Source organism: Pelmatolapia mariae, linkage group LG16_19, assembly GCF_036321145.2.
Source record: "Pelmatolapia mariae isolate MD_Pm_ZW linkage group LG16_19, Pm_UMD_F_2, whole genome shotgun sequence".
In the NCBI taxonomy this organism is placed as follows: domain Eukaryota; kingdom Metazoa; phylum Chordata; class Actinopteri; order Cichliformes; family Cichlidae; genus Pelmatolapia; species Pelmatolapia mariae.
The window spans coordinates 69247129-69260101 of NC_086241.1; the positions used below are offsets into that span (position 1 = coordinate 69247129).

Consider the following 12973-nt stretch of genomic DNA (forward strand, 5'->3'; position numbering starts at 1 on the left):
GCTGCGGGACTTATTCCATCAGGTTCAGCGATCAATGCCGTGAAAAAGGAGGCGACAACGGCACGTCACCTAAATAAAGCACGTAAAGCATCTCTCGGGCGGCGGCGCTCACCTCATGGTGCGGAGGTCCCAGCCTCGTATGGCCGTGTCGTTGGCTGTGGCGAGCTGGCTGCAGTTGTGGTGGGGGCTCCACTTGCCGGAGGTGAACTTCAGCTGACCTTTACCCTCGAGGGTGGCGGTGCTGGAGACCTGCGGAGGGACGGCGGCGCCTTCGTTAGCGGGGACGAGAATTTCATCTGTATGTGTGTGACAGGTCGAGCCGGAGCAGTTCATTAAATCAGCATAATGAGGCCTTATTAGGAGTCATTTTCTCTGCAGGCCACTCTCAAAACTACAATCGCTCGCTAACAACTGTAGTAATATTTGGGGTATTAGTGGCACGCCAGCTGCCTGCATCACGCCGGCGTGTACACTCCTGCAAACACACCTCAACTCGTGCTGTCGGCGTTACACTGACTCACTATTCGTTTAAAGACTCTAATAATAATCATTTCACAGTATCTGCATATAAAGAAAGGCTGTGCAGTTTGATGGGGGGACATGTCTGCGCACCGCTTTTTAGCCTCGTTTAGCTGCGCTTCACATGGTCATGTCATCAGTTATTAAGTCCGCTGTCCTGAGACGGAGTGTGTCGGGAACGACTTACAGATTTAATTTACTGGACAAAAGAGGAAGCTGCAGACAGAGAGGGAGACACAGAGCACATATACACATGGACACATGTGGGAACACAACTGGACAGAATCTAACCAACGGGACACGATCACACACAAGAGGCACTGTCAAAATAAAACAGGAAGTGACTAACACAGAGACGAGACTAAGACATATGACCTTGACAAAACAACAGTGGAGGCAGACACGGGGACACGGCTGACTTTATACAGAAGACACGAAACACAGAGACGAGTTTGGACACGAAGGAGAACCAACATCAAACAAGAACCAAGAACTAGAAAATAAAAGTGATAAAACTCCAGAACTCCAGCAGATCCAGCAGGTCAATCTGGGCTTTGATATGTTGCTTTGTGATTCGAGCTTAAGTTATTGAATTATTAAATTATTGACGTTGTTGCTCCTTCGTGCATCAATAAGCAACCGGATGTTATCTGCAAGTCATAAAGTCGCAGTGCTGCCCCCCAGTGATCAACAAACACACTGAAAGAAGTTCCTCACGCCGCAGATCCAAGGGATCAGAATTTATTTCTACTTTTTATGAAGAACACATTATGAGAAATATTAAAGTTTATAGATAATTATCAAAGCTTCTTTCCAATAACAAACGCGTCTTTTCCAAAACTCCCTCCAGCTCCAGGAATTAGCATTTAAAAGCTGTTTGCTATAAATCGTCAGGTATTGAAAAGCCTGATTCTTTCTCCCATCGTTGTTTCGCATCCTCTGCATCGTCCTCGGTCAAAGAAGTGATGCTATGATACAGTTTATGACGAATCTTTTGGTCCTAACAGAATCATGCACATCAGTGACGTTCTGTCGTGTCCAGATCCTTAAACCTCTTTCAGAAATATAAAAGTCCTGCTTTCCAAACACACGTCTGAGCTCCTTCCACCATCCTGCATATGGAGTAAGGTTGGACAAATTTATCGACCACTGACGACAGACTGAGCCGTTCACCGAATGTTTTTGCAAGGGGGACTTCTGTATTTGCCCATCAGTAAGTTAGCTTCAACCAACATTATTAGAAAAACACAATTGTTCTGTTTAAAGCACGCTCTCCCAGCTGCGAACACATGCACCCTCCTCAGAGTGCGCTGGCTGTATCTGGGGCTGTCCTTTTCATATTTAACCGTTTTAGTAAAAGCACTTCGTTCTTCTGCTGGTGAAAAGCTTTTCCACAGCTTGTTGAGCTGCATGGAGCTGCAGGATTGCCCCGCCCATCAAAAAGTCACCCGTGTGAATACATCGCCTATCGCCCAACCTTAATATGGAGCAAGTACCAAGTCCACAGCTGGTGCAAAGCCAGGATGATTTGAGCAGATCTGTCCAGATGTTTAAAGAAGATGAATCCATTGGCTGGATGTCTCAAGTATTTTTATTAAGACAGTCGAGCAGGGATTAAAGGGTCGAGACCGCGAGTCTCAAAACTTCAAGTTTGATTTTATTTGAGGTTATTTTCATCATAGAAGAAAACAATGGAGCCAGAAGAAGCGTTCCTCGTCTTCGCACAGTGGTTTGTTCTGCTTACAACAACACTGAACACGCTTGATTTGAATCTGAATGTCCAGAAACCGTCGCCGGGTGACGAGAGCACGCCAAAGCTTGGGCAAAGCGGCGACGACGAGCAGAGTAACGCTGATTTGCTCGAGCGCTGCTCTCGATAGCGCAGCTCACCCATCAGCGTAATATTTAAGACTGATTGCTGCTGAAAACCAAATCAAAGGGCTTTAAAGACTGCAATTGATTGCACCGTCTTTGGTTTTTAACACAAACACATTAAAGTGACAAAATGTCAGCGGAGCCCAGACGGAGAGGAGCGCAGCTGAAAGGCGTGCAGGTTAAACTGCAGCCGGCGACGTATATTTATCAAACCTGCTGCACATACTTCACACGGCAACAATGAAGGTGAAATGAATCAAAGTCAAAATACTTCAAGGACTCTGAATTATAAAGCGTATCACTTCATCGGCTGCTTTAAAAATGGAATCCAATTAATTCAGCGGGACGCTTTGGAAATGATTATCTTTCCTTTAAACTGCGATGCATCCAACAATTCAAACAGCAGCTCTGCACCGCTTCATTTTTCTCTGCTCTATCTGCAGGTTTCACCCCCACCCCCTCCACCGCCCCTGCCTGTTGGAGCAAGGATCATCGATCGGCCCGTCACCGCACAGCGCCGCGGTACACTCTCATTATTTCAGCTAGAGAGGACAGACAGAGGGAGGCAGAGAGAGGAAGGCCGGCTGAGCGGGGAGGTTTAAAGGAAGGAGACCAAAGTAGGCAGAAGGGGAGAAGAAAGGGAGGAAATCTAAAGACAGGAGCTGAGGAGGAAGAGAACAAAGAGGAGAGGAGCGAGGCTTCCTCCGCGGCCTTCAAAAATATTTCCACGACTATTTCACGAATGTCCACTCGCAAACCTCGGCTTCTCAGTCTATGAAAAATCTCATTTACACGTCATTTGTAACCAGAGTTTCTGAGCGGCTCCGCGCCGCAGCCGTGTCCAAGCCGCAGCCGTGTCCGCGCCGCAGCCGTGTCCGCGCCGCAGCCGTGTCCGCGCCGCAGCCGTGTCCAAGCCGCAGCCGTGTCCAAGCCGCAGCCGTGTCCACGCCAAATCCTCAGCCTCAAAAAGTAAAAGCTGGACACCGCCATCGTGACATCACTCGCCCTATGTCAGAGGCACCGGAAACAGACTGCAGATAAAACAGACACGCCTGCAGTGACATCACTCCTCTAGGTGCTCAACGTTAGCATTTTGACCGACAACACTGATCATTGTCTCACCTGTCAGTGGGCGGGACCTGTCACAGAGCAGGTGAACATCTTGTCCTCAGAGTTTATGTTTGAAGCAGGAAAAACGTGGGTGTCGTGAGGATTTGGCTGTGTGGGGCGTTCCCGGTCGGCAGGGCTCAGCATCTATCAAAGATGGTCCAAGGAAAGAACGGCGGCGAACCAACGGCGGTGAGTCACGGCCGCGGGGAGCCAAGGCTGGCCCCTGTGCAGACCAGCTGCTGTAGCTCAAGCTGCTGAAAAGGTTCATGCTGGTTCTGATGGAAAAGTGTCAGGACACACTTACCTGGAGAACACCTGTCACCAGGATGCACTATGGGAAGAAGGCGAGCCGACGGAGGCAGTGTGATGCTTTGGTTGATGTTCTCCTGGGAAACTTTGGGTCCTTCCGTCCATGTGGATGTTTGACACGTACCACCTACCTAAGCGTACCTGCAGACCATGCACGCCCTCACACGGACACGGTGCTCCCTGATGGCAGAGTGGCTGCCATCATCATCAGCAGAAATGTTTCAGGAATAGTTTCAGGTGTTGACCTGGTCTCCAGTGGAGCATCTGTGGGATGTGCTGATAAAGTGATGGGTGTATATCCAGCTGTATCACACAGACACCTGCTAATCAATAACATCCACATAAAATCACTCAAACTGGAGCACAGCCTCTGGGAGGGTCTGTTAGTACAGTGACCTCACAGCAGCCATATTATTGGTCAGATGATGTCATCACAAACGCTCCGAAAGGCTCCAGCAGCACAAACACAGCGCTCCACGTAGCTGAGCTTTTTTTAGCGCTTGGCTTCATTTTTCACCCTTTTTACAACAACGTAGCGTCGGAGGACGTGTTGCCAGCGCTCTTTAAACAAGCATGAAATAAAGTCTCCTTCTTCCTGTGAAGCGATTCCTCTCCCAAATGTGCAGACAGACTCTGAGCTCTTCAAAGAGCAGACGCGCTCCCCGACTCGAGGCTCTGGAAACCCGTCCAGCAGCACAGCCGGAGCGCCGTGCATCCCAGGTTCCCAGCTTTATTAGCACACTAACCAAATTAGGGGCCCTAACAAGGCAGCACACACAACACTGGGGGACGCATTCATTTAGGACGCAAGCGGCACTAATGCAGAGCTATCTGTCAAAGCGGTGCGCAGCCGTGCCTCCTCTGCACGCCGAGAGAGCGTTAGTGTGCGTTTGTGGAGCAGATGTGCAGGACAAGGTGTGTGGGTGTGTGTGAGTCAGCCGAGATGTTTTCACTCAGTCCCACCGCCGGACTAATTGATGAGCCACACACACACACACACACACACACACACACACACACACACACACACACACACACACACACACACACACACACACACACACACACACACACACACAGAGTAATCTAGCCCAGGCCCTGGAGACAGACATGGACGCTGCAGCTGGACACGCCACCATGTGACAGACAGGGGGCGCCGGAGGGGGGCGGGGCCAGATTCACATCCTCATCAGCACCGGAGGAATCCCTCTCTCCTCTTTTTTCATTCCCTCTCTCCTCATCGGGCTCCTTTCCCGATCGCTGGTTCCATATTTGATTATTTGTGTTTCTACTTCAGGTCCAGGTGACTTTAGATGGATTAGTTCCCTTTAGTGTTCCCTTTAGTGTTCCCTTGAGTGTTCCCTTGAGTGTTCCCTTGAGTGTTCCCTTCCTCCTCCGTTTAGTTGTGTCGGGTTGTAAATGTATGTGTAGTTAACTTCCTGTTTTATTTTGATAGTCTTTGGTATCTTGTGCTTTGAGTTTACTTCCTTGTTCCTTCTTTGTATCCTCCCGTCTGCCTCTCATCATCTTATGGACACCTCAGTTGTCTCCTTGCCCTCTGTCGTGTCCTCCCTCTAGGTCGTGGTGTTCCGTGTTTTCCCACTGATGAAACTTCCTGTCTGTGAAACACAAAGATGCAAACTCTACGCTGAACGTGTGGAATCTGTGCCGCCCTTCATTTTTGATGTACAGGGAGCATCTTCCACTTACAGAGCATTAAACATTGGGAATGTTTTCTGCCTCCAGACTGCCTGGGAAACTGAAGTAGCCTGCAGACACGAACTTCCCCCCGGGACAGCGTCCTGCAGGAGTCTGCAGGTCCTCCTGCGACGTGTCTGTGGAGGCCATCGGTAATCGGTGAGGATGATTTGAAGCATTTCTAACCTGATGATAATGACGTGAACCGACTGTCCCGTTAAATCAAACACACTCACCTGCCACTTTATTAGGTACACCTATTCAGCTTCTCGTCAACTCAAACATCTAATCAGCCAATCACAGGGCAGAAACTCGGTGCATTCAGAAATGCGAACATGCTGAAGATGACCTGTTGCTCCTTTGCCCGGAGACCTGTCCCTGCATCTGATTGGTCAGGTGTTGCTGGTGAACGCAGCTTGACTGATAAACCCCAGAACGACTTCTCCAACAGTGCAGCTCGTGAACGACCACATCACACACACACACACACACACACACACACACACACACACACACACACACACACACACACACACACACACACACGTTCAGGTGTGTGTGACCTGGCTGGCCTTTATGTGAATCACTAAACGAGTGCATGAATCACTAATGACTCATCTATAATCATCGCTCGAGCTGGAACAACACACTCATGAAAGCCGGGGCCGACCCACGCCGCCGCTCTATTACTTCTTCCGCACGCGCCCGACGCACGCCATTATTTCCAGGCTTTAAACACATAATGGGCCTTTTGAGGGCAAAGCTGGCAGGTTGGAAGACTGAGAGCTTACAGTGAAGAGCCTCTTCACCCTGCATTAGGAAGGACAGGACTGCCAACGAATTGACCGAAAGCATCTACGCACGAATCAGCCACACACTCGACACTTTATTTTTACTGCAGTGAAAGTCTCGAGCGTGAGGCGTCTGCAGCGTAACAGGGGATCCTGGTTGGAAGTGGGTTCTCCCAGTTTGCACTGGTAGAACCAGAAGAGTCCAGGACTTCTCTCCTTTCACAGAGCTCTTAACTCTGCGCCTCGTGCCTCACCACATCCGTGAATCTTCTCCGAGGTCTTCCTTCATCATGTTTTCTCCGATATAGCCTCTCTGACAGCCACCATGTGAGCATCTTCAGCTCGTCCACCTCTGCAGGCTCTCCTCACTGTAAAGGCTTCTCTGATGAGTTCATGGACTTCAGGTCAAAGTTCTAAGTGTCAGAATGACGGATTAGCTGAGGCATGGAATAAATATCTGAGTAAACTGTACATGAGACCGCAGACCGGCCTGTGCAGTCCTCTAACTTCACCCATCACAGGGCAGGAAGAAGATGCCAAAAATGGATCCAGGAGAAGGTCTGAGAGGATCCACCCAGAGCATGAGGCCGGTCACTAATCTGCTGCTGTCTGGTTTGGATTACCGGCTGTGGAAAAGTCCTCAGTGTCACGTCCACGCTGAGTGGATTCTCTTATGAAGGTTTCAGAGCTGCAGGACGTTACAGGAAAACAGACGCTTGAACCGCGACCACGGTGGGTAAATGAATAAACGAGGGGAGAAAGTTTATGCAACAATTCTGATTTCATCGTCTGTTAACACAAAACAACAACTGACTAAAGCGTCATTAACGAAAGTCGGTCTTACTGAAGCAGCAGAGCGGCGTCCGCACGCGTTTCGAGAGCGAGACGCTGGGCTTCACGCGTGGTGTGTAATGTTCCTCACACATACATCAGCTTGTGTACTGCAGCGCCTGTAAGTGAAACTTAATGTGTAACTGCAGCAGCTCTACTTCAGTGAACTGTGAAAGGAGATGGAACGATTTCTCTCGTACTTATTAAACAAGACTATTACTGTCACAGCGGGAGCGGCTTGACCAGAATAATATTAAAGCAGCCACAGCGCACGTGTGTGTGTGTGTGTGTGTGAGCGGCAGGATGAATAGTGGACGCTGTGCTGTTGTCACACACACAGAGGATGTGTGCGTCTGATAACACCAGGACGATATGGCGGTTATCAAATAATGAGTTAGCTATTGTGCGATACGGCGTGCGTGCCTCTGGTTTACAGTTTCCTCACCGTGGCCTGTGTGGAGCTCTCCTGCAGGTCCCAGAGCAGCGCGTGGTTATCAGCCAACGAAATCACGCGCTTGCCGTCCCCCATGGGCTCCCACAGCATGCTGTACATACACAAAATACACACAAACACAGAAGCACAGGGCTACGGTCAAATCGAGCGCAAGCATGCTGCAGGGCGGGGTCTGTGACATCTGCAGCGATGGTCACACAGATGTGTCGTGCATGTTTAAAGTAGATAAATGTGTTTCAAAATGATTTGTAGTAGAAAATTAATCAGAAATCAGTTAAAATAATTCTGCATGAATTAAGCATTGACCTTGAAACCTGCAGTCCCTCTAGTGTCCAGCAGGGGCAGCAGTGAGTCAGTCCCCACAGACACTCATGTTAAAACTTGAGAGCAGAAACAAACATGTTTACAGCCTGATGCACAAACTGTTTGGATCTGTAGATCATTTCCTCTTTCACAACAGCTGTTTAAGGCTTAAATCTTGCATTATTAGGGGCGTGGCCTCTTTGACTGACAGCTGCATGGCGACACAGGCGGCTGTCGGTTGCCATTGGATGTTGGTTGGTCTTTTGTTTTATGCTGCCCTCCTTTTTACTTACAGTTAGTCATTTGTGTTTGAGTTTTTTCTCCTTTTTTCCCCGACTGCCTGACTCACCTTTATTGTTCTCACCTGTGTCTCGATTGCTGACCCTCTGTGCACACCTCATCATTCCCTCCATCTTACCAGATAGTCTGTTTACTTCCTGTGTCCATCACATGTTTCTCTTCTTCTTATCTTTGTCACCATCTGACCATTCGGATCAATAATGCGGCTGCTGTGAGTTTACCTGTACTGAAAGACCATCCATGAAGTCTCAGCTCATATTAGCACGTATCTCTGGCAATGAAACCTCAAACATGCTATTGTTGGCGTGGATGACATCACAGTGGTTGCTTGTACTTCCAGCAAACAAAACCAACTTCAGGTTCTTTGAATCGGCGTTTAATGGTGTCAGGAGTTTTGAGGAGCAGAGCAGAACCATCAGCGGTGATTTTCTGTGTAGCAGAGCTGCGATACGCCTCACTCCTCCGTGCCATGGAGCCCTGTTGTTGTCTAAACTATTGAAAACCCATCAGTGAGTCATTCTGTTGCACTGGGCTACACGCTCCTTTGTTAACATAAGCTCGCTGTAGTTTATTTTGAGCCAAATCCACACACGCTGTTCTGCTGCCACCAATACTCACCGGAGCGCCAAACTGGTATTGACCTACCCGTTTACAGAAAAACCAAACACACCAAACAGAAACAAAAGAAAAATAATACCTTTAAAAAATGCAAAATCCTTTAATCCTCCTGTCGGGTACAAACAACCGGAGCCGGATGCTGGAGGCTCATTTTTAAATAAAGCTGGAGCGAGGCTGTAGTCACGCTTTAACACAATTTAGGGTGAACATAAACCAGCTGGAAAAAAACACTTCCTGTTCCCAGCAGGTGGCACTATGACGACTGTGGTATTCCTGCCTCTCCGGACACTCAGGTGCTCATGAAACATGAACGCCTCCAGCAGAGCTTCAGTCAGGTGAAACCTTTGGTGCACTCTGCTTCCAGCATGATTAGCCTAAATAAAGGTGGTCAAAGATCGTGACAGGGTATCACGTGCTCTCCTACCGCAGCTTTGCATGAACCACAGGTCATAATAATCCTTCTGTATCTCACACTGAGCCTCAGCACAGCCCCTCTGAAACAAGCAGCCTTAGCTCCTTCCTTAAAGACAACTCTCTTCTGATTGGCTGTCCCGGTATGCCAGCCGTACCCTCACGGTGACATCACGGAGTGTGTGTTTGAGTACTGAGCATACACTCATCTCATTAGAAACCCTGGCCATGTTTAAACTCGTGCAGGTGAAACTCCTCCCATGATTTAAGTTTGGACGCTCTCATCATGCCACGCCCCTCTGGCCCCTCTGGCCCCTCTGAAGCACGGCTGCTACTCTGACATCACTCACACAGCACACAAAGTTTGTGTTTGCGCGTCCATAAAGCCTCCTGAGTGCTCACGGTGCTTTGAACCTCTACGAGAAGGCATGCGCTGAACTTCAGATCCATCTCCTCTGAACGTCCCTCAAGTGTCTCAGGACGTTACTGAGGATCCCCACGCCGACACATGCAGGGACCATCGGGACAAATTAAAGATGGCAGCAGTGCCGAGACCGGTCCAGAGGTGCACGAGGAGGTGATCTTGAGATCAAATCAGCATCAGGACTTTCTGATCACACTCATAAAAAAGCCCATCAGTGCACTTTAAACGCTGCTCTGTGAGTGCTCTTAGTCACATTAGCAGCTTTCTGCACAACAGCCACAAGAGTGACAAAAGCACATAAGCTCAGCCCGGTGAGCACAGAGGACCCAGTTCTGTCAGTCTACTCTGCAGCAGTAAAGTACAGTAGAGCGTTTACTGCACGCTTTGATTCCTCCTGCGCGCGCCCGTCTGCAGAGTATCGATCTTTTGCTGCAGCTTCTTTAGGCGAGCCTCTCCTCTGCGCTCTACTTAAACTCTGTATTCTGGAGAGACCTTGCACACCACACTAACTGTTGTTCATCATTCCCTGGATACTTGTTTGCTTTTGTTCCCTCCTTTTAGTTTGGATGGTTTAGCAGCTAAATGGAGACAGAAAGCGACTGCGTGGTCAAAGAAAGACGACAGCCTGAGCGAGAAAGCCCTGCTTTTAACCCCGAGTCCTGCCAGCTCTAAAAGCAATGTGTCAGTGCAGTCAGAGACCTGGCAATAAGCTAAATATAACCTTGGCCGGGAAAAGCTGCTATATGCTCGTTAGGGTTTTGATTTAGTGTGACTTTTCAGCTGTGTCTAATCTGGGTTAGAGGATGTAAAATGTCAGCAGCGCGGTGCAGACGTGGTCTGGCTGAAGGTCTGGATGTCTGTCACGGCTAGAAAACCGCTGCGATTAGAGCTTTACTAAATGATGCCATTTATTTAAGGAGTTCATCAATTAGACAACTTTATTTCCTTGGACTCATCTGTCAGCTTGAAGCGGCAGCAACAATGCCAGCGTTTGAAAAGGAGAGAGAGGAGGTGAGAGTGTTCAGGGGAGATAAAAGAAATGACAGGGGAAAGGAGGGGAAGTTAAAGTTTGCTTTTGGGTTTAATCCAGGCTTCAAATACGCACAGTGCTATTAGAAAAGGTGGAGCAGCGACGGAGGGAGGGAGGGGAGTTTATAAGGGCTGTGAAATCACAGCTGCTGAGGGTGGCTTTTACTGCCCTCCTGAGGAGCAGCGAGTCATGGACGCACTCACAGCACGCAGCCTTCGTTTTGTCATTTAGGAGCACTTCACACTGACTCACAGTCAGACCCTGCAGCCTGAAAGGGAAGATGCTTTTCTAAATCTCCCTTAATGCATTTCTCACACTCGGTGAAGAACCTGTGCAGCAGGCCAAAGGCCGGACAACTAAATTTAGCCATAAACAAACTGCATCGCTAAACAGTAGGTCGACCAGATCGCAACAAACTACAAGTGAAAACAAAGATGGGCCATAATCTGAAAAAACTGCATCTTACAGGACAGCAGAGCATGAATATATCTGCATCCATCCATGATGCTCATCCTGGATTATTCTTAATCTTCACTAATAACACTTCACTGTCCGTCCACTGTTTAAAAACAGAGAATATGCACTGAGGTAGTAAATACCAGCAGCACGGTAATCACACCCAGTAATCTTTCCACATGAATAATTCACCGTGTCCCAACCAAGTTCTTTAGTACGTTTAATCTCAATCTAAAAAACCCCCAAAACTTAAAACTGAATTCACTATAAGATTAACTCAAGGGTAGACTTAAGCAAAGCCCAACTCAAGCTAGCATAATCCAAAAACTCGTGAACCCAACTGTAACTGTTGGAAGCCAAACTAACAATCAAAGGTAACATCTGATCAATCGATTGATGCTTTGTGTCCCCAAAAGGAAGGCAAGTCCCCACAAAAGCCCTGTGAACACTCTGTCCCCTTAATGTAGCAAAACAAGTACACACACACACACACACACACACACTGAGGGCCCCACGTAGACCTTGTCGATAGAGACTGCAGCATGTTCGATACCATCGCTCCTTCCTTCCTAAACACACACTTCAGCGCACCACAGGACCAATTAAAACACACTCCGCTTTGGGATTCACAGCCCATCGTTCCCTGTAGGATCAATTAATTCATGCAATACTGAGAGGCAGACAGTTCGCCTCCCTCCATCTCTCTCTTTTATGAAACACTCCAAGTTATGTGCGTTTGACCTTGAGCTCTGCAACAAGCTGGCACGCCGTGTACTGGAATGTATGCTGGGAGAGCTGTGGCGCTTTTACAGCCCCATATATCCACGTCGAGCCATGCACTCTCTCTCTGCTCGCCCACTCTGCTGTGCTTTGCATCCATATGAGTTTAATCCCCCGTTACAGAGAAGCCAACACAAACACTTCCTGGTCCTTCTTGGGCATGAACACAGGGACAAACAGAGCATCGTGGAGCTGCAGGACGGACGGACAAATGCAGTGTTGCTACGTACAAACTCGCCAGACCTGCATCTCCACCACTTCACTTCCTGACATCACCAGTGGGACGATCTGACACCTGGATGTTAACCCAAACCACCATGACGCAGGCTCAAACCTCTGTTTCCTTTGTTTAGTGTAAAGCAGTCAGAAAGCCGTCAGCACAGCTCAGACTTACAGACACACGTTACCCTGGAACTTAAAAGAAGATGTTTTCAGTCCTGCTTTTCCTTTACAGTAGAATCCCGAATGAAAAAAATAAAATAAATAGAAACTTCCACAAAGAAAAACCTAAACTGTTCTGTTATTTAACATTTATCTGGCTGTATGTCAGCAATAGGTGATTTTTTTCTATTCAGGCTGTAAAACTGGTGAAAACAGCCTGAAATTTACGTCCTTTTCGCCTTTCAATCGGCTGGATTGGACCCTTTGACGGTCCCCGGGCCTTATGTTTAGACCCTCTGGGTCAGGACACCACTTGATCTTAACATCTGGACTGTTTCCTGTGTGTCTTTGTGTCCTGGATGCTAGAAAGCTTCAGTTTTCAGCCCCAGAGGTTTCAGTCTGCTTTGCAGTGCCGACCCTGCAGGAGTCCCATAAACCACCCTGTGGAAAACAGCCAAAAACCTCCACCTGTAATGATACAGGTGGAGGTGGGGTCACAATAAACTGGAATTACCATTTAAGATAACTGCGAGCTCAGCCGCAGACAGATTATTTCTTTGTGCAGCAGCTGCCGTCACAGACGGGAAAAAAGCAGCAGAGCTACAAGCTTCAGTCCAGCGCCTGCACACACACACACACACGCACACACGGCTGATAGTCCACATGACAGCCCACGTCGGGGG

The 12973-nt window shown here is 48.4% G+C and overlaps 1 protein-coding gene across 1 annotated transcript in view; it reads right to left on the minus strand.

Moving 5' to 3' along the window:
- eipr1 (EARP complex and GARP complex interacting protein 1) overlaps positions 1-12973 on the minus strand; it is a 50367-nt gene that overhangs the window by 19825 nt on the left and 17569 nt on the right. Inside the window, exons 5-6 of the mRNA XM_063496842.1 lie at positions 7579-7678; positions 113-249 (exon numbers count right to left, since the gene is read on the minus strand). Of these exons, the coding sequence (XP_063352912.1) occupies positions 113-249; positions 7579-7678 (237 nt within the window). The remainder of the gene's footprint in view (positions 1-112; positions 250-7578; positions 7679-12973) is intronic.